Source organism: Camelus bactrianus, chromosome 13, assembly GCF_048773025.1.
Source record: "Camelus bactrianus isolate YW-2024 breed Bactrian camel chromosome 13, ASM4877302v1, whole genome shotgun sequence".
NCBI classification, from domain to species: domain Eukaryota; kingdom Metazoa; phylum Chordata; class Mammalia; order Artiodactyla; family Camelidae; genus Camelus; species Camelus bactrianus.
This window is the reverse complement of record NC_133551.1, coordinates 57,565,550-57,589,959: the sequence shown is the minus strand read 5'-3', so window position 1 is coordinate 57,589,959 and position 24,410 is coordinate 57,565,550. Positions and strand designations below refer to the sequence as shown.

The 24,410-nt window shown below is 52.2% G+C and overlaps 1 protein-coding gene and 1 long non-coding RNA gene across 3 annotated transcripts; one reads left to right on the top strand and one right to left on the bottom strand.

Moving 5' to 3' along the window:
- Nucleotides 1-6,741: 6,741 nt before the first annotated feature.
- LOC123616067 (uncharacterized) lies at nucleotides 6,742-13,641 on the bottom strand. The gene is made up of 2 exons (XR_006723921.2): nucleotides 13,504-13,641; nucleotides 6,742-12,884 (listed from the first exon to the last, which is right to left on the bottom strand). It is a non-coding gene; the product is annotated as an uncharacterized LOC123616067 (long non-coding RNA).
- Nucleotides 13,642-13,682: 41 nt separating this feature from the next.
- On the top strand, nucleotides 13,683-23,704 carry TINAGL1 (tubulointerstitial nephritis antigen like 1). 2 transcript variants are annotated; one of them, XM_010952187.3, is made up of 12 exons: nucleotides 13,683-13,835; nucleotides 14,348-14,665; nucleotides 15,613-15,676; nucleotides 19,471-19,563; nucleotides 19,779-19,893; nucleotides 20,989-21,112; nucleotides 21,199-21,349; nucleotides 21,483-21,672; nucleotides 21,782-21,827; nucleotides 22,090-22,213; nucleotides 23,028-23,073; nucleotides 23,180-23,704. In XM_010952187.3, the coding sequence occupies exons 2-12, from the start codon at nucleotides 14,356-14,358 to the stop codon at nucleotides 23,318-23,320; spliced, it is 1,404 nt and encodes a 467-aa protein (XP_010950489.2). In that variant the 5' UTR covers nucleotides 13,683-13,835; nucleotides 14,348-14,355; the 3' UTR covers nucleotides 23,321-23,704. The 2 variants fall into 2 exon arrangements, with proteins under 2 accessions (XP_010950489.2, XP_010950490.1); XM_010952188.3 differs by lacking the exon at nucleotides 14,348-14,665 and having other exon boundaries at nucleotides 13,757-13,835.
- Nucleotides 23,705-24,410: the final 706 nt, after the last annotated feature.

The following is a 24,410-nucleotide window of genomic DNA, read 5'->3' as shown; positions in this document are numbered from 1 at the left end:
GAGCTGAGAAGTCCAAGGTCAGGGCACCAGCATGATTAGGTTCTGGTGAGAACCCTCTTCCTGCTTTGCAGACAGCTATTTTCTTGATGAGTCCTAACACTGCAGAGAGAGGAAGCAAGCTCTCTTGCTTCTCTTCTTATAAGGGCACTAATCCCACGAGAACTCTATCCTTATAATCTAATTACTTCCCAAAGTCTTCATGTCCAAATACCATCACATTGGAGATTAGAGTTTCAGTGTATGAATGGGGTGGGGGAAAGGGAGAGACAAAAACATTCAGTCCAAGTCACAGTATTACAGATTCACTGTAGTATTAAATTAATGTTTACCACTGCTTTAACAATGCAAGAACCTTACAACAATTCAGCTCCATTTACTCCCATCTTTTGTGCTATTACTATATATTTTAATTCTATATATGTTATAAACCCTACAAGACATTTATATTATTGTTTATTAGTCAATTCTTTTATGTTTACCTTCACACTTGTCCTTGCCAGTGCCCTGTATTACTTTCTAAAGGTCTGTGCTTTCATCTGGGATCATTTTACTTTAGCCTGAAGAATTTTCTTTAACATTTCTTGTAGTACAGGTTGGCCAGCAATACATTTTCTCAACTTTTCTTCGTACAAAAATATCTTTGTTTCACCTTAATTCTTAAAAGATTTTCCCTCCTTGGTATAGAATTCTAGGTTAGTAGGGCTTTTTTCCCCCTGACCTTTTAAAATCTCATTACACTTTGTTCTAGATTTATAGTTTTTGTTGAAATGGAGACATCAGTCTTACAGCTGTTGCTTTAAAGATAATATCCTTCTTTTATCTAGTTGCTTTTAAGGTTTTCTCTTTGCCTCAGTTTCCAGCTGTCGACAATGGTACATCTAAGTGTGGTTTTCTTTGGTGAAACCTGTTTGGGTTTTACTAAGCTTCTTGAATGTGTGGGTTGATATCTTTCAACAGTTTTGGAAAATTACAAGTCATTTGAAGTAATCTCCAAATATTGCTCTTGTCCTAGGTCTCTTTTCTCCCCTTCTGGGACTTTAATTACACAAATGTTAAAACTTCTTATGCTCTGTTTCCATTGTCTTTTTTTCTCTACTGCAGCTTTGGTATTTTCTATTGAACGGTCTTCAAGTTTGCTGATCCTGTCTTTTGTCCTTCTGCTGTAACCCCCTCCCCCCTTTTTGTTGTTGTTAAATACATCCAAAAACTTCTTAATTTCAGGTGTTGTATTTCTCAGTTTTAGAATATTTGATTATTTAAAAAACATATTCTGCTTCTGTTTTGACAGTCTCTTATTTTTTATCCACTTTGTCAATCTTTTTTTTCTTCTGTATTTTCTTTAACATATTATCAGATTTATTTTAAAGTTCTTGTCTGCTAACTCCAATATGTGGATCATTGTGGTTCTGATACTATTTTCTATTTTTTTCTCTTGACTACCAGTCATGTTTTCCTGTCTCTTTGTACATCTGGTAATCCCTAATACATGATATTGTTCAAATTGTAAACTATCCCAGTATGATAAGGGTGTAGTAGCATCTTATTTGTGGTCTTAATTTGCATTTTTTATGATTACTTGTGAGGTTGAGCATTTTTCATATGTTTATTGATCATTTGGCTTTCCTCTTTTGTGGAATATCTGTTCAGCTTATTATTTATTATTTAGACAGCAGTCCTCTCTACTCCTAATAGTACTTCTTACCTTAAAGTCCCCTTTGTCTGATGCAATTTATGTAAGTATTTGGTTAGGAGCCCTCACCCAGAGGGGACTTTCACTTCCTTTAACTGATATGGAAATTATACTGTTTTTATTATTTTATTGATTATCCTAGAGGTTATAATCTATACACTTAACTTGTTCAAGTCTAGAGTTAATCAACCCTCCCTCCAAAGAAGACTTTCATTTGCTTTTTCCAGGAAGCTAGAGGCACAAACAGTCCGGAGGCACCTCAGTCCAAGTTCAAGACTTGAAGTTACAGCCACCCAGCACACATAAACTAGGTCTGCAAGCCCACACTAGGGCTGGTTTCCTTCTGAGAATATGGCTTTGGGGGATCCAGCTTATTGTGGGGAAGGTTTTCTATATGATCCTTCACCATGTGCTTTAATTTTATTTGTGCCCCTTGCCCAGGGGAGTCAGGAAAACAATAGTTCAAATTGGCCAGAATCAGAAAAATAACCTTCTTGCTTGGTTTATGAGTCAAAGTTTCTGTTTCTCCCTGCAGTTTTATTCTGGTAACTCTGTACCTTCTGGTTGTACCAGAATACCAGCATGTTTAGCTGTTTTCAGTGGGAGAATTGATCTGAGTAACTTAGCCAGACATCACCAGAAAAGAGAAGCCTGCCAGATCCCAGACTCCATTTTACAGAGATGGAAACCGTGGGTCGGTGAGACAAGGCCACTTTCCCAGGGTCTTAGAACCAGTAAGAAGTGGAGCCAGCCTCAAACTGAGGACTGTCTTATACCAGGTCTAGTTCTCCCTCCACTTCTTGGCCTCTTTGAGACTTGGTTTCTCCATATGTAACTCCAGATGGTCTCTGAGTGCCTACTGAACTCAGAACGGAATTTCATGGTTTTCCAATCCTCTGAGACCCACTCAGCCTCCTCCCCACCTTTAGCTCCAGGATTGGCTCAATTTAGATCTGACACCTGAGGTTAGTCACGTAGAATTCCCAGATAAGCCACAAGGGGGCAGTGGTGCCTAGAGATCACCCAGGTTCTGAGATGACGGCATAGCCAAGGACTTCTTGGAGGTCTTTGCTTCTCACTGTTAGAGTGAAAGGGGAAATGATTTTTTTTTTTTTCTGGGATCCAAAGCCCCGTGTCCCTTCAACTTGATTTCATTTGACAAACTCCGGCTAATGCATGGAGATAAGTCATACTCTATCCCTATCCTTGAGGACTTCATGGTCCACTAAATCCTTCTCTCTGCTCTAGACTTCAGGCTGATTTTTCCACTTCCCAGTTTTTGCTCCTGCTGGTCCCCTTCCTCCATCACTGCCATTACATTTCTCCTCGTGCTTAATGCTCAGCTGAGATGCCAACTCCTCCCTGAAGCCTCCTGAATATTCCCATCAGAATCCCCCTCTCCCTCCCTTGTGCTCACAGCCTTGGATCTGTATCTCAAATACGGGTCTGGCCAAGTGCTTGTCTCATTCCTCAGGCAGAGCAGGGTCCCCCTTAACTCCGGGCCCCCCAGTGCCAGCCCAGAACACAGTGAGTGCTGGAGGAAGGGAAGTGGGAGGGTCTGCTGGCTGGGATTTCTGGCAGAGCTGAAGGAGATCAGAGCCCAGCACCTAGAGGGCTCCGTTCTCTGTCTCAAACCCCAAGCCTTTTGGGACCTACTTTTGCACTCACTGCCAAGAAAATGACAAGAGAAGCTTCTATTTCCAAGAACCAGTGGATAAATAATGAAACCATAAAAGCAGCAGAAGAAAACATAGAAGGGTTCCTGATTAACTGTGGTGTTAGAAAGACCTTCCTATTACTCAAACCCCGAAGCCATAACGAAAAAGAAATATAAATGGATTTTAAGCTTCTAAAGAAATCCTCAGCCTTACTCATAAAAAGATAACCACATGTTAAAAATGCATTGGCTTTCCATTTTCTTCTATCAGATTGGCAGAAAGCTGAAAGTTTGGGATTATTCTTTAGGTGATACTGTGGAAAAGCAGGCACACTCATCACTGCTGGGGGAGGGGAGATCCTTCAGCACAGCATCCATGGGGGACCAGATGGCAATATCTATCCAAATTACAAATACCCCTGTGTTAGATGGGATTCTGAGGTGACCCTCCTTGGCGTTCAGCTTTGTGTGATCCTTTGCGTGTGGGCAGAATCTTTAAATATGATGAAAATATGGACTCAATGACTATTTTCCACTATATGTCAAAAGAGAAGTCTGCAGATATGTACCAAATCAGTTGATTTTAAGGTAGAGAGATTACCCTGAGTGGGCTGGACTTGATCAGGTGAGCCCTTTAAATGCAGAGAATTTTCTCTGGCTGGCCTCAGAAGGAGATGTCCGAGATTTGAAGCATGAGAAGGATTCATCATGCCATTTGGAGGAAGCCACATGGCAGAGTAGGTAGGTGTCCTCTAGGTGGTAAGGGAGGTCCCCTGCTGATCACCAGCAAGAACCCAGAGACCACAAAAAAGCAAATTCCATCAGCAACAGGAGTGAGCTTGGAAGTAGATTTTACCCCTGAGGCCCCAAATGAGAACTAAGTCTTGCCAATACCTTGATTCCATCCTGAGCCGAAAACCCAGTCCCACCATGCGGGACTTCTGACCTACAGATTGTTAGCTAACAAACAGGTGTTGTTTTAAGCTGCTGAGTTTGTAGTACTTTGTTATATGGCCAGAGAAAACTAACACGGTACCTTCAACCCAGCAATCCGCTTTTGGGAATTAATTCTGTAAATACACTTGTACATGTATTAAGCAGTGTGTGTACATGGTTATTTACTGCAGCATTACTGTAATACCAAAAAAAAAGAAAAACTAGAAAGGACTCAAATGTCTATTGATAGGGAATTGCTTAAATTAATTATTTCAATCTATACAATAGAATATTAGGCTGTAAGATAAAAGAACAAGGTGCGTTGGGGGGTATAGCTCGGTGGTGGGGCTTATGCTTATCATGAGCGAGACCTTGGGTTCAATCCCCAGTACCTCCATTACCAACAACAACAAAAGGACAAGAAAGCTCTATTGGCTGATAAAGTCCTCTAAGACGTGTGACTAGTGGGGAAAGGTATAGCACAGTATATGTAGCTTGTTACGTTTTATGTAAAAAGGGTGTTATGAACACATCTCCATTTTTGTGCCTGCATAAAACAGCTAACTCTGCAAGAATATCTCAGATACTAATAAAAAGTGGTGACCGGTGCAGGGGCGGGGCAGGGGGATGAGGTGTCAGAACAGGGCAAATGAGGCACATGTGTCCAAGTGAGACTTTTTACTGTGGGCTTTGTATACATTTTTTTGGAACCATGAGAATGTATTAATTAATGAAAAATCAAATAAAACTGATTATTTTAAAATGAGTCAATGGGGTGCTATCCCCCCAGCTCCTTTCTGGGCCTGAGCCTGCTCCCTTGTTTTGCCCCCAGAAGTTGATTCTGAGGCACATCCTCCATGGCACCCCTGGTCTCTGGCATTCCGTCCTCATTCCCCCTTCTGCCTTAGGGGAGCTAGAGACAGGGCCTCCGGTAGCTGTGTCTGAGCCATAGCATGTCTCTGGGACTCAGTTTTCCCATCTGTGAAATGGGGGTGATGATACCTCAGGGTTGGTGGGGGGTTAAATGAGATGATCCACGTCAGGTGACCCGCCCGCAGAAGGTGCCCAGCCCGTAGCAGATGCGCCTGGCCTTTGTGCTGGCTGGGACGGAGGAATGAGCATTCAGCTGAACTGAAAGAGCTCTCGCTCTTTTTTTTTTTTTTTTAAATGAGTTCAGGGCCCTCCGTGACCACAGACGCCTCTGTCTTATTTCAGACATGGTCAGTGAGGCCCAGACAGAGCAGAGACTTGTTCCAGGCCACACAGCATGTCAGAGGCAGAGCCAGGACCGGTACTGAGGCCCTCTGACTCCCACCCAGGCCCTTGACTGGCACAACTTCTCTGTCCCTCTGTGTCCCAGCAGCCATGTGGTACCCCTGGGGACACTCTCCCCTGGGCCTCTCCTTATCTCCCCCGGGCCTCTCCTTATCTCCCCCGCTTCTGGTTGTGCTACAGAGGGGCTGCTGCCCACCCAGCCTTGACTTTAGAGGCTCCAGCCCCACTGCGGGCCCTGGACCCCACCCAGGTGCCTCCCCAGCATCTGCCCCCTCCAGCAGGAGACACAGAGTAACACAAATGCATTGCTGGTGTCCCCTGGAGAGAGGTGGGGTGGGGTGGAGCCAGTGAACGCCTAGGAGAGCGCCTTGTGATCACTGGAATGAGCTGCTCCGTGAAGGCCTCTAACTTTGAATTTCTCACCTGAAACTCCCAACCTCCCAAGGGCCTCTCTCTCCTCATCCTGCTGCTCACTGAGCTACTGGCCTTGAGGGACTTACCTCCCCTCCCCCTCCCCCACCTCCCACCCAGGGCCAGAGAGGGAGGGGCCTTGGCTTCTGACGACCTTCTACATCCCCATGGACAGCGACTACACTTCTTGCCCCTGAGTTTCTGGAGATTCCTCGGGATCCTGGAGCGTGATATCCCGTCACTTGCCTAATTAGTATGAGGTTGAGCCCTAGTATTTGAGCTTGACCTATGATGAGTCATTTCAGTGCTGCTTTTAGCAGATGTTGGTTGTGTTTCCGATGGGGGAATATGTCTTGGTCTCTCTTAGACGTGGACTTGCATCCAGACCCTCTGCCTGCGCATCACTCTCACCCCTGGGACACATCACGTGGGGGGAGGCAAGCTGTTTGTCACCGTCTAAGCTGATGCACAGGGAGAACAGAGACCCCCTTGTGTGTACAAACGTGTGTACAGATTCCAGACCTGCTCTAATCCCCTTTGATTGCTTTCATCTGGTTTTGGTACAGGTTGACCCAAGAGGTTTGAGCAGGTTTGCATTCGGTTCAGCTAGTTTTAAGTGGTTTGACTCACTTTAGGTCAGAGTAAGTGATACAGAAAAAATCCGGCACAAGAAGATGGTTGGGTCCCAGGTCTCGGGCAAGTCCTGGGATGCACCCTGCTAAGTGAGGGTCCTTTGGCTTTGCACAGGAAAGAACTCAAGAGTGAGCCACAGTTGAGTAAAAGTAGATTTATTCAGAGAGATGCACACTCCATAGCATGCCGGCAGTCTCAGAAGGCAAGAGAGAGCGACCACAAGGTGCAGTGTTGCTAGTTTTCATGGGCTTAGAAACATCATATGCTAACAAGTGGGAGGATCAGTCTAACTACTTTGGGGAAGGGGCAGGGACGCCCAAGAATTGGGCCACTGCCCACTTTTTGACCTTTTATGGCCAGCCTCAGACCGGTCACGGTGCCTGTGGAGTGTCATTTCTCATGCCGATGTATTACAGTGAGCTTTCAGTGAAGCTCAAGGTCTACTGGGAGTCAAATCTCCCGCCATCTTGGGCCTCAAGGTCTCCCCGGAGTTGAATCTTCAATTGCTGTGTCATTCCTTTCATGGTTGTGCCCTGCCCCCTTCCCTCCTGTCCATTAGCATATTTACATCTCTTCGATTATTCTGAGCTCATTTGTGCCTGTTTTGATTTGGGTTATTGTAATAATAGCAGACACTCATCTCGCACTTGTGATATGTCAGCATGGTCAAGTCCAGGGGCTTTACATTGATCAAGTCTGACAATCACCCCTCAGGTGGGACTGTTATCGGTGTCCTCATTGGAACCTGTGGAGAAACTGAGGCCCAGAGAGTATAAGAAACTTGCGAGTCACTGAGAGGTGGAGCCAGGATTTGAACCTACTCCATCCGGCCACTGAGTCTGTGCTCTGAACCTTAATGTATGTTCTGTCACTGCCGATGAGAGCTTGAACCATTTTGTGATAAGTCGATTTGTCTGAGCCAGTTTGTTCTGCTTCTGCCAACACAAGCTGCTTGGTGCTGGCTCCATCCGCATACAGCCTTGAACTTGGCACACTGATTGACACACAGATCTCAGGCCTCCCAGAGTCTAGAAAAGGGGGACCACTGCGTTAGCTTCCTATGGCTGCTGTAACAAATGCCACAAATTTGGCTGCTTAAAATGGAAATGTATTTTCTCACAGTTCTGGAGGCCAGAAGTTCAAAATCAAGGTGTCATTCTGTCTCTGGAGGCTCTAGGGGAGACTGCTTCTTGTCTACTCCAGCTTCTGGTGCTTCAGGTGTTCCTTGACTTGTGGACTTGTGGCCACATCACTCTAATCTCTGCATCCTTGGTCACACTGCCACCTCCAATGCATCTGTGTGTCTCTTATAAGGACACTTGTCAGTGGATTTAGCACCCCACCCTCACTCCCCTATATCCAGGATGACCTCATCTCAAGATCCTTAATTTCTCTGCAAAGACTCTTTTTCCAAATAAGGTCATAGTCACAGGTCTAGGTCTTAGGTCAGGACTTGGATATGATGGGGGTGGGGGTGGGGGCTCCATTTAACCCATTAGAACCACTAAGGTCACATCACAGTTTTTCCCCCTGAGGATGTAGTTTTTAAAAGTGACTCTTTCTATCAGATTGGTTTTTACCCAACCTTTGGGACTTCATTACTTACTGCTTAGGGGTTAAAAGGAAAAAGTGTTCAATGTGCTTGCAGCCACAGAAAAAGCCTCTTGCACTTTTCAAGACCTGTCTATTAATATTCCTGGCCAGGAAGATGAGGAATTCCTGGAAACACAAGCAAGGTGTGGAAATATTTCTGTAAACAGGCATCGGAAGACCAGCTTTCTAAGATGTTTGCTGGTGATAACACCAAGCGTAGCGTTCCTGGGAGAGCTCTCTAAGTGAAAGTAACACTGAATCGAAGAAGGGCAGATAGTTAAGAGATGGGGAGGAGCCGTTAACCCCAAATGTCTCAGCACTCCTGGACCAGGGTTGAAAGAAGCTAGCAATTTAGCTATTGCTAGAGATGGAGAAATGGTGTGGTTATTCAGCAAATACGCTTTACAGAGAAGCAGCCCTCAGGGCCCTTTGTACACAACTGGCCCCAAGCACCAACATACAGAACTATTACAGGAAAGGGAAAGCTGTGTTTCTCTTTTCTGCGTTTCCTCGCTTGCATCCACAACGGGCGACCACGAACGCTACCAAGTATGATAGTCTACTTAGACCTTGGACAGCTTTGGCCTCTGCAGAGGCGTTCAGGGGTTGGGCCCAAGGTCCTGCTCTGCCCCTACCAGCTGTGCGACCTTGGGCAAGCCAGGAAGTCTTTCTAAGTCTTGACTGGCTCAGCTGTCAATGGAGATAATTGGATTACCTGGGAAAGGCCCATGCTTGGCACACGCCATTGTAGGGCAGAAAACACACTATCAAATAGCCTGGCAGGCCAGGGTCGTTACAAATTCACGGTCAGCAACTTCGAATGGTCGCTCCGCACTGCCGGAAATCCTACTCTGTTTCTCTAGTGGGCTTGGTTGTGATAACTATTTCATATCTAATCCTGGGTTCTGCTTCCCCTCCTCTTTTCCTGTCTCGCTTTGGCTGTAACTTGCTTCCAGTCCATAGAAAAATACGAGAAACCATCAGAGGAGTTTCCCTGAGCTTTGCATGGCTAGTTCTACAAATCCACCTCCTCTTCCTCTGCCTCCCAGACAACTATCCCTGCCCCTATCAAAGGCCAGCTCTGTCCTCCTGTGCTCTGGGTCCCCTCCCTCTTACTTTGTCAAGAACTTTGATCCTGGGTAATCTCCTCTCTCTCTGTACCGTCAGTTCCTCCCCAATTCCTGGCCATCAGCACAGGGACATGTTATTATATTCTTCATATTTGGACAAAACTCTCCCTTGACCCTATTTCCTTCTAGCTAAAGCACCATCTCTCTGCTTCCCTTTGCATTAAGACTTTCTAAAAAGTTGCCAATGGTTGTTCTCTCTCGTTCATTGGCTCCTATTTGCTGTTCCACCCATACCAGTCAGCTTCCGTCCTCATTCTTCCACTAAGACTGCACCATCAAGGTTGCCCTGATGTCCTTGCTGCCAAATCTAGTGGACACATCTCTGTCCTCGGCTTACTCAACCTCTGGGCAGCATTCCACACAGGCAACTACCCCTCTTTCTTAAAACACTCTCTTCTCTTGGCTTCCTGGCCCTTCTCTCACCTGGTCCCCCTTCTTCCTCCCAGACTGCTCAGTCTACTGTACTGTTCCCTCCTCTCAGCCGAACTTCTGACAGAGGAGTGTCCCAGGCTCTGTCCACCTCCTGCTTTTCCAGTCTGAGCTGGAAACCAGCATAGGCCACTGTAGGTCTCATCGGCCAAGCTGTCCCTGAGCCTGCCTGAACTCCGAGAAGGCGAACACCAGAGATTTTTTTTTTAAGCAGCTGAGATTTTGCGGCCATCTTCAACCCACCAGGCTAGAAACCTGGAAGTCCTCCTCAATTCCTCGCCTCTCTCACCCATCACATCTGATCCTTCAGAAAGTCCTGCCACTTTCACCTCCAGAACAGGTCCCCAGCAGGCCTGCTTCACACAATCTGCATGGCCACCAGCCTTGTTCAAGCCTCAGCATCCCTAGCCTGGGTTATACCACCGCTTCCTACCAGGCCCCTCTGAATCCGCTCTTACCTGGTGGTCATCCGCCCCTACAGAGCAGGCAGGTGTAAATCAGATGATTTCAGTGCCACGTTTAAATCTCTTTAAACCTGCTCAGGAGACAATTCCAGCTTCAGACTATAGCCTGAGGGTCCTGCATGACGGGCTGCCCAGCCCACCTCCCAGCCTCATCTTGCTCCTCTGCGCCCCTCGTTCACCATAGCGCAGCCACTCTGGGCTGCCTTCTGTGTCTCAAACAGACCAACTTATGCCAGGCCCCAGGGCTGTGGCTCATGCTGACCCTTCTTCCTGGGACACCCTCCCCTGGACTCTAGGAATGGTCCTCCTGCTTGTCTTTTGGTCTCAACTCAAAAGTCATCCTCTCTCTGAGACCCCCTTGACCTTCACATCACTCCAGGTTCCTGAGCCAGGAGCACTGCTTCCATAGCCCTTTACCTGGTGGAATGATGATTGATATGTTTGTCTGCTTGTTTATTTGTCTGTCTTCCTATTAGCTTGAAGACAATAGAACAGTCTGGCTTAACCTTGAACACTTAGCCTCTAGCACAGAGCCTGGCACGTAGTAAATGCTTAATAAATATTTATTGGAATATTGTGGAATGAATGAGAAAATCAAACAGTAAAGCATTCCACAGGACAACACACTTCCATGTGGCCCCGAATCTTATCGATCACGAGCTTCAGCATGCTCCAGTAGTGCCACATTCTGTCACATGGCCCCAGGGGCAATGCTTTGATAACACAGCCCAACGGGCTCCAGGAAGCCTGACATGTCCCGACAGGGCCCAACACGGACAACATTAGGTCTGGCCTAGATCTAGGATTCAGCTCCAGGCATCACTGCTCCAAGCTCTGGACAGGTCCAGCTGACCACAGGGGCCCTCAGCCCTCACTGGGGTGCCATTTGGGATCCAAATCCTTGAGTCCCCAAGACTCAAGTAGTGGGTCCTGGGCTGCAGACCTGGGTTGAGCAGAGCACAATGGGTCTTTGTCTCTCCAGGAGGCCCTGCTCTGCTTCCAGAGGAGAATGGCCCTTTCTGAGCACCCAGAGCAGCTGGGGAAGCGGGATGGGTGGGGGTAGCGCGGGACTCCCGCAGAGAGGAGAGGAGGCCCGGACCTCTGCTCTGCTGTGTGACCTTGGGCATGTCACTGCCCCTTTTTAGCTTCACCTCCCTTTGTAGAAAGAAAAGAGCATCAAAACGGAGCATCCAGGTACACATGGGAAACCCAGGCCCAGAGAGGGGCCGTGTCGGCCCAGGGTCACAAGTGAGGGAGGACAGAGCCACTGTGGAGCTGCAGGCCACCTGCCTCCCAGGAGGCCAAAGGGCTCAGAGAGTAAGGCCTGCTGCCACCACCTCAACTGTTGCTCCGCCCCAGGCCCTAGGACAAGAATGAGTCACCAGGAAGGAGGGGGGGCCATGGAAAAGGAAAGTGGGGCTCCAGGCCCTCCTCCAGAGCCCTGCCCTTTCCCTCTCCTTTTTGGCCAGGGATCCCAGTGAGTCACAAGGTCCCACAGGGGCGGGATCAGCACCAAGCTCAGTGATGACGAGGGACCTGGGAGCCATGCTCTTGGCTCTGCTCTCTTCCCTGGCTCTGTGTTCCTGTTTCCTAAGCATGGACAGACAGACAGGCAAGGACAGGCAGACAGCTAAAACTCCTGAACAGACACAAACAGACGCCCACACAGATACAAAGACATCTAGCAAGACAGACAGGCACCTAGTACATAGGCAAACAGAGTGGGTCACACAGCTCTACACACCGATACGCTAGTCAAGAAACATAAATACAGGCCAACAGTACACCGACAGACAGACAGACAGACAGACCCATGACCACACAGAGGTAACATCCAGGTGAGACACAGGCACATAACAGACAAGCACACCCAGACACACACTCAGAAAGAAACACCTCACTCTCAGATACACACAATGCAGACCCACATGGGTGGCCTACAGGGGGTGATCTGGGGCGAAGGACAGGCCAGATGCCCCTGGGTCAGCCGCCAGCTCCAGGCCCCAGAACCATTCTGAGACTAATTCACAAAAGTGGGTTCTCTGGGCATGAGCTCTTCTGAAGGCAGCCTCCATTCCTACCCAATACAGAGGCACCCACATTGTAGTAAGATGAATGGAGGTTAGACTTGAAAAGGGATTTCCTGACCAGGAAGGTGTTGAGACCTGCAGTGGGTGACTAAGGGTGACTGAAGGGAAAGGAGGGGAGTGGCAGTAGGTAGGGAGCCTGCGTTCTGGCTGTGTGACCTTGGACAAGTCTGTTCTTCTGAGCCTCAGTGTCTCATCTAGGTTCTGTCCCCAGGGACCCTGGAGGGAGCAGATGGGCCAGCTCCTGTGTGTGTTCTGGCCAGTGCCCATCCTCCACACCCCCGCCCTGGGCAGGATCCCCTTGGTGACTCCCTGCCCAGTGCCCCCTGGCAGGGGGTAACCCAGTCACAGATGCTCGTTGTCCTGTCCCTCCCCTCCCCCAGGGGCTGGCCAGCTGAGGATGCCTCAAGGCTGGGGGAGGGGGGCAGGGAGGTCAGAGAGAGGGCAAAGGGAATCCCCAGCGCTTGAAGCTTCCCCCACCCCCACCTGTGAGGCTCAGGCCCCGGGATGGGGGGCATCTGTCCAGGTGGAGTCTCTTTCATCTTCCCGCTGTTAGAGTCCTCTGGCTGGGGACCCAACCTGTTGGTAGAGAGGGGATTGCGTAATCTGAGGTAAAAGGTGACGGCAGGCCTGGCGGGACAGAAGCCCCATTGTCTGGGGCTCAGGCCAGCCTGGGCAAAGGAAGGGTTTATGCCTGGGGCAGGAAGAGGGGGAGCTCTGCAGGGGGCGCCAACTGGCAGGGCTCTTGCCTTTGGACCCTGAAGGGTGACAGGTGCCAAGCAGGACCCCAGGGGCAGTATTTGGCAGGGTGCCCAGGCAGACTCGGGAGGGCAGACCCAAAGAGGGGTCTCAGAGCCGGGAGGTACCCTCACACCACACCCACCCCACCCCCTTGGGAGGATGAGCCGCCCCAGGCCTCTGCAGGGTCCTAAACCATCCTCCTCCAGATTCCAGTCATTCCTGGGAACGGAGGCGGCTTGGGGCGGCTCCAAGCCTGGGGGGCACTGCGAAGAGGGGTGTGCATAGCTGTATTTATTACTGAGGGGTCACAGAGGGGCTTAGAGATTTTTTTATCACCCACATCTTCCCCATCATTTCCCAAACTTAAGACCCAAACTCGGAGCTCCGCTGCCCTCTACCTTCCTCTGTCCGCGCGAGTTCCTCAGCCCCACAGTGAAACCCACTGGGCAGTCCTTACCGGTGTCAGACCACAGTCCTTTTTGCTTCGGTTGGAGTTCCGCCCCTTAAGGGAATGGCCTCCACCGAAGACCCAGCAAGCCTGGTCACCTGCTCACAGTCTCTCTCACTAGTTCCAGCTTCGGAGTTAAGGGGCCACTCCAGGTGCGAAGGAGCCAGGGCCCCTCCCTCCGGCAGCCGGGCCGGGGCGGCGCGCCAGGCAGCGGGGCGGTACAAAAAGCGATCCCGCCCCGCGCTCCTCACTTGACTTTGAGTGTCCGGCGGTCGGCGGTCGCAGGAGTGAGGAGGCGGAGGCGAGTGAGGCAGCCGGGCTCAGCCCACACCCCTCACCAGGTAGGGACGCTCCCCTGCTCAGAAGGGAGAGGGTATAGACAGAAGAAACAGAGAAGAGAAGGGGAAAGACAGGTGCCAGAGAGGGAGAGTGGAGGGGGGCAGGGGGGCACAGAGGGAGGGGGATACATAAGGGCACAAAGTCAGGGACCCTCATCAGGGATGGAGCTGAGGGAGGGGCAGGAACCCAGGGCAGGAGGAGACTTTGGGTGTAAAGCATGGGTGTTGAGTAGAGGGCAGCAAAAATGCCACAATCCCCACCTCCTGCCCTTGAGGGTCCCCAGGCAGGTCAGGGAGGGGCTCCATTTCTTTTCCAAGCCCCCTCCCCGCTAAGCCAGGTCACCTAAGCTGTGGCTCCTTGCCCCTATCCTGCCTGGGGACCCAGGAATCAGAATCCCTGCTGGATACCCTTGGACTCACAGCCCCAGATAGCTGGGAGATCAGTCCCTGGGGTACCAGGGAATCTCTGCTGCTCATCACCTCTGACCCCTGACCTCTGCCCTCCTTGGGCCCAGGAGGCACCATGTGGCGATGTCCACTGGGGCTGCTGCTGTTGCTGCTGCTGCCTGGCAAGTTGGCCCTGGGTGCCCGGCAGGGTCGTGGGCGCCGGGAGCTAGCACCGGCTCTGCACCTGCGGGGCATCCGGGATGCGGGTGGCCGGTACTGCCAGGAGCAGGACCTGTGCTGCCGCGGCCGCGCTGATGACTGCGCCCTGCCCTACCTGGGTGCTACCTGTTACTGTGACCTCTTCTGCAACCGCACCGTCTCCGACTGCTGCCCTGACTTCTGGGACTTCTGCCTCGGCGTGCCACCCCCCTTTCCCCCCATCCAAGGTGGGCACCAGACGGCCAGGGGTGGGTCACTTGGTCAATCCCAAACTCAGCAAGGCTCAGGAGCAAGGCTGATGCACTGACATTTCCAGGGGAGGCTTTCTAGAATCTGGGAAAGAGACACTGCCCCACTCTCTGAACCTCTGGGAAGTCCCTGCTCTGGTCTAATCTGAATCTCTCCAGTGAGCCTGAAAGAGAAGATCCTTGGTCAGTGGGATTTTAAGTTGGCTCAGGAGAAGGGCAGCCTCCTGCCCTTTCTTCCAGTCCTGCCTGTCTCCATTTTCTGGACTTGGAAGGTGCTGGCCCCGCCTGCTGACTCACTCACAGACTGATAAAGCACAGGGGTTGGTCAGGGTCATCTTAGCAATTCCTCTACTTTTACTCAGGATTCTCCACCCCGATGGCTGGGCACACCTGGAAGGTGGATCAGGTCTATTCCTGCCTTCAGCCCTGACCACCATCCATTTGCCCTTATCCCATAGGAGAATCATGTGAATTCCTTCCCACAATTCCATGGGGCTGTGGGTGTGAGACTGCATTCCTGGGTTGTCATCCCAAAGTGCTGTGTTATCTTAAGGGAGTCACTTACCTTCTCTGGGCCTTGGCTTCCCCATACCCCTCCCACTCCCCATCTCCAGACCCCAATTCATTTAAATGGCATAGGATCTAAAGAAGGTTGTGACTGGCAGCCAAATGAAGCAAGAGGAATCTGGGTTGGAGTCACTGGAGAACTTCCCAAGTAGCAGTTGGTGTGTGACCCTGTAGGTGGTGTCTTAAGTTATAGCTTGGCTTTAGTTTCAGTGAGGGTTGGTGTGTGCATGTGAGTGTGCATGTGTGTGTATGTGTGTTTTGGGGAAAATTCGGGACACCTGACCTCTGAGGACCCAGCCATTTCAGCCCATCATGTCTGGTCTTGGTTCCACTTCTCTCCTTGTCTTCCGTCCCTGCAGGATGTATGCACAGGGGTCGCATCTATCCAGTCTTGGGAACCTACTGGGACAACTGCAACCGTTGGTGAGTGTTGGGGCTTGGAGGGGGCTTGCCTTGTGGGCTTTGTGGCCAACAGACTTAGTTCAGATCTTATGCCTGTCACTCATGTGCTGGGCACAAGTCCTTTCCCTTCTCTGAGCCTCAGTTTCCTCATCTGTAACATGGGAATTTTCACATGGACCATATCAACTTATATACCAGGATTCCAACAACAGTCCCCAGGTATGGTCAACAATGGATGCCCGGCTCCAGGTGCAGCCCCTCCTGCCTGGGGCTGGGCTGCTGCCCCTCCCAACCTTTCTCGCTGTCATGGGAGAGTCCAAGAAGGGGGCGCCAGGAAGGAAACCTCTGACTGCAGTATCCGCTGCCCTGGACCGGATGAGGGTCAGGGATGGCTGAGTTGGCAGCTAGCCAGACTGTAGCAGGGCCTTCCCTGGAATGTGGCCTCCCCCAGCCTCCTCCCCTACATTCCCAGCAGGAGGATGAAGGGTTCAGGGGTGGCCCCCACTCTAATCTAAGGCCTGAGATGAGAGGTGGAGAAAGGTAAACTGGGAAGCCTTGAATGCCTTAATGGAAATAATGGGACCCTAAGACTTAGAGGAGGAGGCCCTGCACCCACTCCACCCCATGCCGTCTTTGCCCAGGACTGAGAGGGCCCCAGGGACAAGGAAACTTTTTGGAATGCATTACGCACAAGCGATTTCCATTGCCTCACTGGCGTGAGGGGTGCCTGGGTCACAGGGAGAGTGGGGACTCATGCGTTTCAGCGTGTGTCTGGGTGAGAGAGTATGTGTGTGTGTGTGTGTGCGTGTGTGCGTGCATGCTTTGAGTGTTTGTGAGCTATGTTTGTGTTTAGAAAGATGAAATGTGCCTGCCTGATTCTGCTTGTACTGATCGGATGCCTCTGGATGTTGAGGGGTTAACACCCTTTCCCATTCCCTTCCCTGAGGCCTGGCCACCCAGGCCCCCTCTGGAATGCTGGGACCTGCTGCCACCAGCCCTGCCTAGACCTGCTTGAGCAGCCCTGGGGGCAAAGAGGGAGGTGGCAAGAAAGGACTGACCAACCCACTGCCCTCCCAGGCCAGCTCTGGCTGTGTTCCCCGCAACTGACACCTGAGGGAGGGTAGGGGGTTGTGTCTGGGGGCATTCCAGGCTGTGTGAGCCCTCCAGGGATGCTTCGGAAGCTCTGAGAGTCAGAGGGGGAAGGCAAGGCCAGGGAGAGCCTCCCTGCCCCCCTGCAGTCTCCTCTGCTCTCCCTAAAGGTGCCCCGCAGCTCCCAGGGCTGGAGAGCCCAGCCATACTGGGTCTCCTTCCCCTTGAGGCTCCTTAAAAGGCAACATTGGAGGCGGGAGCCTCAAGAGGGTGTAGAAGGACACAGCTTAGCATCTTGTAATAGCGCAGTTATGAGCTTGTAAAAGCATCATAGAATTTACAGAATTCAACTGTTCAGTCGACTCTTATTTGTTAGAGCCCTACTATGTGCCAGGCGCTGTGCTGGGCCAAGGAGATGCAGTCAAACCATGGCAGACATCTTTGTCCTCACACTGGAGCCTCTAGTCTAAACCCATTCCAAGTGTGATGGGGAAAAGAGAGAGGGGATCCTAGTTTCGAGTGGTATGAGGGCGAGGGGAGGCCACTCAAGAAGGGACATTTATGTGGATACCAGGCAGATGACAGCATGAGTGGCCCAGGCCCAGGAGGAGGGAACATGGGGGAAATGGCTGTGGAAAGGCCAGGAGGTGGGACCCAGCTCATTGCAGCTGGAGCTGTGAAATGGGGAGAGAGTCCCGGAGGAGGTGCAGGCCATGTCCCATGGGTCTTATAAGCTGTGCCAAGGATTTTGTATTTTGTTCTAAGTGTCGTGGGAAGCCACTTAGAGATCACAGAGTCTGATTTATGTTGCTCAAAGATCTCTGTGGCAGTAAGAGAGGGGTGTGAGTACTAGGGGGAGGGAATCAGAAAGCGGCAGGGAGCCTGGGTAGGAAGCCACTGCCATGGTCCAGATGAGAAATGATGAGGGACCAGAATAGGATGATGGTAGTGGAGGGGTGAGGCGTTCTGGCTTGAACAACTGGGTAGATAAGGGGGCTATCTTCTGGGTTGAGGATGTTACGAGAGGAACAAGTTTGGCAGAAGGCAGTCTTGGCCATTTGGCATTTGCAATGCCTTTCACACACCCAGAGATGTCAGGAGGCCGGTTGAATACCAGTCTGAAACTCAAGGAGGCAGGGAGTTGGAGTTCGAGTTGGAGTTCTTGTAATGAGAACAAGAATGGTAGATAACAATTTTTGTTAATTTATTTTTTGGTAGGGTGTAGAATTAGGTTTATTTATTTAATGGAGGTACTGGGGATTGAACCCAGGACCTCATCCATGCTAAACACGCCCTCTACCGCCAAGCTATACCCTCTCCCCAGGTAGCTAACAATTCTTGAGCACATAACATGGGCCAGGCCCTGTGCTAAATCCTTTACAAGCTTGCCATTTAATCCCTAGAAAGTGGTACTATTATTATCCTCTTTTTACAGACAACAGCATTGAGGGAGAGCTTCAAATAACTTACCTAAAGTCACATGACTAGTCAGCTAGGATCGGAACTCAGGATTTGAGTTTCAGAATCCATGCTGTCAGTCACTTCACTATATTGCCTCATTCATTCATTCACTCACTCACTCACTCAACAAATATTTATTGGTTACCGATGATGTGCAAGGTTTTGTTTTCTAGGCTCTGAAGATGTCAAACAATATCTGCCCTCAAGGACCTTAGAGTCTATGAGGAAACAGGTATAAAGAATATAAATAACTAAATATGTAATATGTCAGATACACTATCGGGACAGGCTGAGGAGAAAATAAAACAGGGACACAGGGCAGGAAGGGCAGAGGATGTTGAGATAGGGTGGCCGGGGCAGGACACCCTGAGAAGGTGACATTTGAATAAAGACTTGGAAGAAGTGAGAGTAGGCCATGAGGATGTTGGAGGAAAAACAGCTCAAAGGCCTGGGGGCAGGAACACGGCTGGTGTCAACATTCAGGGGACCAGCCAGGCTGGGGCTTCAGGAACCAGGACTTGGAAGAGGGGGGCAGAGAGGAAACAGGAGGACAGATCATGTGGGGCCTTGTTGGCACTGGAAGGACTTTGGCTCCTTATTCCGTGATGTGAAGCCTGTGGCGGGCTTCAGGCAGCGGAATGGCCAGATATGATTTGGGTTTAACAGGATCGCTTAGGCAGCTGTATTAAAAATATACTGAAGTTGGGGTGGGGCATGGGGCAGAACTGGGGAGAGCAGTGAGGAGACTGCAGCATAATCCAGGTGAAAGGTGATTGGACCACAGTGGCTGCAGGAAAGAATGAGATGTGGTTTGGATTCTGGTTGTGTTTTTAACGTAGAGTCAACAGGATCTGCCAGTGAATTGGGTCAGCACATGAGAGAAAGAGTCAAGGGTGCCTCCCAGGCTTTTGGCCTGCGCTCCAGGAAGGATGGAATGGTTTTTGAGGCCTGTGAGAGTAGGGGAGAGCAGAAATTCGCTTGGGATATAATAAGTGTGACTCGCTAGACACCCCAGTGGTGATGTTGGGTAGCAGCAAGATTCTTGAATCTGGAGTTTAGGGAGAGATCTGAGAAACAGATATAAACTTGAGAATTGTGAACCTGAAGTTAACATTTAAAGCCGCCAGGCTGGATGGGATCATCTAAGGGCCCTCCTTCCATAGGCGCTGATGCAAAATTTCAGGCCCCTGTTAACCTCTGAAGCCTCCTCCCTTCGGAGGATGCCCAGCCCTGCCTCACCTCTTCCTTTCCTCGTGTTCCTCCAGCACCTGCCAGGAGAAAGGGCAGTGGGAGTGTGACCAGGAGCCATGCCTGGTGGACCAAGACATGATCAAGGCCATCAACCAGGGCAACTACGGGTGAGAGGCCTTAAAAGTGCCCCCAGTGGGCACACAGGCACATGCACGCACATACACACGCATTCTGCCCGAGGTGCATGTCTTGCCAGACACACCCACTCTCAGATCTTATTCATGTGTACACTTAGCCAGGAGGCATCTCTCCCACCCTCATGTGCAGACCTCTAGGACCCCCAGCCTTGGCAGGTCTGTGACCGCCATCCCCTCTCTTTCAGGTGGCGGGCTGGGAACCACAGTGCCTTCTGGGGCATGACCCTGGATGAGGGCATTAGTTACCGTCTAGGCACCATCCGCCCGTCTTCCTCCGTCACCAATATGAATGAGATTCATGTAAGTCCACCCCCGGCCACAATCCTGCCATCTCTTCTTGGCCTGGGACCCTGACACCCTGTGCCTTGTTTCTTCAAGGGCCTAGGCCTATCCTCCACCAATAAGCTGTGTGTCCCTGGACAAGTCACTCCCCTTCTCTGGGCCTTGGATTTCTGCTTATAACCAGATGTACTGCAATGCAAGAACTGATGCTCAGAGTCTGAGCTTTGTGGTCCCGGCATCTGTCCCTCCCTGGCCTCCCTAGCTTGGGAAAAATGTCATTGGTCCCAGTATGGCTGGGTCAGGGCCCAAAGGGCCAGGAGGTCACCTTGGTATTTTGGGAAAGGAGGGACAGACACTCCTCTGGCTTTGGCCAGAGAGCAGCAATTCTCGGAAACAAATGCTGTCTCAGCGGAACCCCAAGGGAAGAGGAGGCTTCTCCCGACCAGTGGGACTTTCTAGAGGGAGAAATGGGAACGAGACCCAGAACAGTCAAAGGGTGAGGAAAGGGAGCTTCAGCAGGACAGGGCTGGAGCACATGCTGGAGGCAGTGGCAGGCAGGGAGGAGGCGGTGGCTGGCCGGAGTACCCTCTCTGCTGAGGGAGTTCACTTCAAGGCTAGGGTGACCAGACCCTGCCCCTGCCCTTACTCCCCTGGGCCTCTGGCTATTTCTGCCTCCTGCTGTTTGCCTTGGCAGCCTGCCCGGTCACGAGACCTTACTGCTTCTTGCCTCCACTGCCCTTTGGGGCCTGAAGCCCAAGGTCCTGGTGGGAAGAAGGATGTGGCAGATCAGAAGGTGCAGAGGAGGAAAGAGGCGGGGGCTGAGGAAGGAAATCGGGGTGGCCCTGGCCTGGCCACTTTCCTGTTCTTGGCTTCAGTTGCTGCACCTATAAAACAGGACTAGCCACCCTCCACCTGACACTAGGGAGGCACGAGATGGTGCTTGGGCCTTCCTCTCCAGTCCATCTGGAGGTTGTTGGAATGTCTCAGCAGCAGGAGGGCTCAAGATCAAACTGAGGAAGGCCCTGGACGCTTGGGAGACCTCCGATGCCTAGGGCCCCCTAGGGCAGGCTGGGGCAGAGGCAAGAGGCAGACAGAGTGACCTCTGCTTTGCAGACAGTGCTGGGCCCAGGGGAGGTGCTGCCCACAGCCTTTGAGGCCTCTGAGAAGTGGCCCAACCTGATCCACGACCCTCTCGACCAGGGCAACTGTGCAGGCTCCTGGGCCTTCTCCACAGCAGGTACATCTGAGGGCAGGGTCTGGCAAGGTGGGAAAGGAGGACCAAGGCCTGAGCTCCCTGACAGCCCCTCTCCCTCCTCCCACCAGCCGTGGCATCCGATCGAGTCTCAATCCATTCTCTGGGGCACATGACACCTGTCCTGTCACCCCAGAACCTGCTGTCTTGTGACACGCACAACCAGCAGGGTTGCCGCGGTGGGCGTCTCGATGGTGCCTGGTGGTTCCTGCGACGTAGAGGGTGAGCAGCAGAGGGCGTGGGCAGGGAACAGGGCATGAGGCTGCTGCCTTGGGATGCAAGGGGCTGCAGGAAGGGTCTGGGCCAGGCTGCCCTGTGCTCACTCTGTCCCCGCTCCCTCCTGCTGCCCTTCTAGGGTTGTGTCTGACCATTGCTACCCGTTCTCGGGCCATGAGCAGGACGATGCTGGCCCCTCACCTCGCTGCATGATGCACAGTCGGGCCATGGGTCGAGGCAAGCGCCAGGCCACTGCCCGCTGCCCCAATAGCCATGTCCATGCCAATGACATCTACCAGGTCACTCCTGCCTACCGCCTTGGCTCCAATGTAAGTCTGCACTTGGGTGAGAGGGCAAAGGCAGGAGAGAGGAAGGTTGGCCAAAGGCTTCAGACTCACCCCTGACGAGTACTCTCCTCCTCACCCCCTTGCTCTCCAGGAGAAGGAGATCATGAAGGAGCTGATGGAGAATGGCCCTGTCCAAGGTAAACACCCCTCATCCTGCCCCCTGGCTACAGAAGCTGTGTCTGCTTGAGACTGGGCACAGCAGCACAAGTGGTCTGTACAGCATTGAACAGCAAGTCCATCAGGGCCAGGAGGTGGGGGGACCATGTCCCCTCTCCACGGGCAACACCTGGAGCGGATACTTAGAGACTTGGTGCCAAGAGGCCCTAGGGCATCTCCAGGCTCGGCATCAGTGCCTGTGCTGATGGGCTGAGCCAGTCGTGCTTTGACCTTTGCCCACAGCCCTCATGGAGGTGCACGAGGACTTCTTCCTGTACCAGAGCGGCATCTACAGCCACACACCAGTGAGCCTTGGGAGGCCCGAGCGATATCGTCGGCATGGGACTCACTCGGTCAAGATCACAGGGTGAGGGGCTTGATGGGCAGGGGGATTAGGGGTAGCAGAGTTTGCACTGGGGGCTCTGAGACTGCCTTGGATCCTCACCATCTCTCTGCAAAGCTCCATTTCAAAGAGGTGGAAGCTTACACTGGAAATGAGGAGGGACTTGCCCTGAGTCACACCAAGCTTAGGGGCCTTTTAAGGTGTTCTGCGAACTGTTCCTTCCTCACACACTGGGATAAAGTAACTCCAATGAAATACAGACAAGAATCCAAGAGTTGCTCAACCTCTCCCCCGCTCAGCACCTGTTCCAACTCTGCCTGACTCTCGGACTCAATCCCCAAGCCGTCTGTTTCCCCAGCTGATATAACAGGAGATGCTAGAATCATTTATTTCAATTGTCCAACCAAGGAAATGTACTTTGCAGGGGGAGTTTGGGGTCTCTAAGGTACCCACATTCTCTGAGTCTCTTCCTTCTTGTCCTTGGCACCCCACCTCCTCCCTGGCTCCCCAGATGAGGAGGGAGGGCAGGCAGATGTGTGGGGTCCCAGAGAACTGCTCCCCTGTAGTTCTCTGGAGGGTAGAGGCCCCAGTTCCCTCCGTTTCTGCTCACTGCCTCCGGTTGTCTCAGTGCCTTCCCCAGACTGGGCGCAGGTACGCTGGCGTAGACATGTGGAGACTGAGGGGGGTTCAGAGAAGGACAAAGACCTGCCCAAGTCCTGAGGGTGTATCCAAGTCACCAAAGGCAACAGGGGCCTGATTAGGGAAGGCCCCCGGGTTGGGTCGGAGCTCCTGAAAGCAGCTGAATCAGCGCCCTTCCCCCTCCGGCTCTGCCCCACAGGTGGGGAGAAGAGACACTGCCGGACGGAAGGACACTCAAATACTGGGTGAGTCCCTGCGCCGCGTGCCCCGCGGCCACCGTCATCTTCCCCCGCCCTCCTCTTCTCCTCCCCGACTGCCATTCCCCTCCTCACAGCCCTTCCTCATTCCCAGACGGCAGCCAACTCTTGGGGCCCAGCCTGGGGCGAGAGGGGCCACTTCCGCATCGTGCGCGGCGCCAACGAATGCGACATCGAGAGCTTTGTGCTGGGCGTCTGGGGCCGCGTGGGAATGGAGGACATGGGTCACCACTGAGGCCGCGGGCACCACGCCGGGAAGAGCCCCCTGTGGGGCGGCAGCCCCCCGCCCCGCCTGCCCGACGGAGCTCAGGGGCGCAGGCGGGCGCCAGGGGTCTAATCCCTGCTCAGGTTCCGCTGACGCAGCGCCCGGCCTGGGAGCCACGGGCGGCGAGGCTGGCGGAGCCCCCAGACCTCCCAGCAGGGACCGGGCAAGGCCTGGCCGGGGAGGAGCGGGCCTGCACATCCCAGGCCCCGGCACCCCCACGCAAGACCATCGAAGCCAGGGCACTCCCAAGTCTCTGGCCCCACTTCCCCGCCCCGCCCCACCCCTGTACTCTTATTCCTCAAAGATATTTATTTTTCTTTTCACTGTTTTAAAATAAAAACAAAGTATTGATAACTGTGGTATTCTCATAACTTCCAGGCGTGGAAAGTGAGGCCAGAGTTGAGGTGGCATATGCTTAGACAGCAGAAAGGACTGCCTGAGGCCTTGCTGGGTGGCAGGGGTGGGTGGACTAAAAATCTTAGCCTCCATTTAGCCCTAACTGTCAGTGACTACGGACACTGACCTGCTTGGAGGTGGGGCATGGATGGCATGGCCTTTGGCCCCCAGAGAGACGTGGGCCCGTGGGAACCACGTCTCAGACGCTGAGTCAGCGCTGCCTGAGGGGGGTAGTCCAACCCACCAATCAGCAGAACTGGCGCCAGTGCCCAGCAGGCAAGGGGGGCACAGTCCCACAGAAGCTGGAACATCTGTCTCTGCAGATCAGCCTCTCCAAGCCACCCAGGCGAAGGGGCCCCTCTCTCTTTCCCCTGCCCCTAGGCCAGGCTGGGTCTGCCTCTCTGAGCCGTCTCCCTACCTCACTTCCCCAGGCTCCCAGTGCCAGCAGAATAAGCCCAGGCTTCAGCTTGGCTTTCAAGGCCATCAGGACCCACCTCACTGGCCACCTCGCCAGCTTCTTCACCCAGGGCCCAGGCAGCTCCAGATTCTTCATTGCTCCCCAATGTCCAGTACACATACAGACCACTGGGCATTTGCTTCTGCTGTCCTCCCAATGCAGATGCTTTTCCACCCCTGTCCCACTGCTATTTCAAAGCCAGGGTTC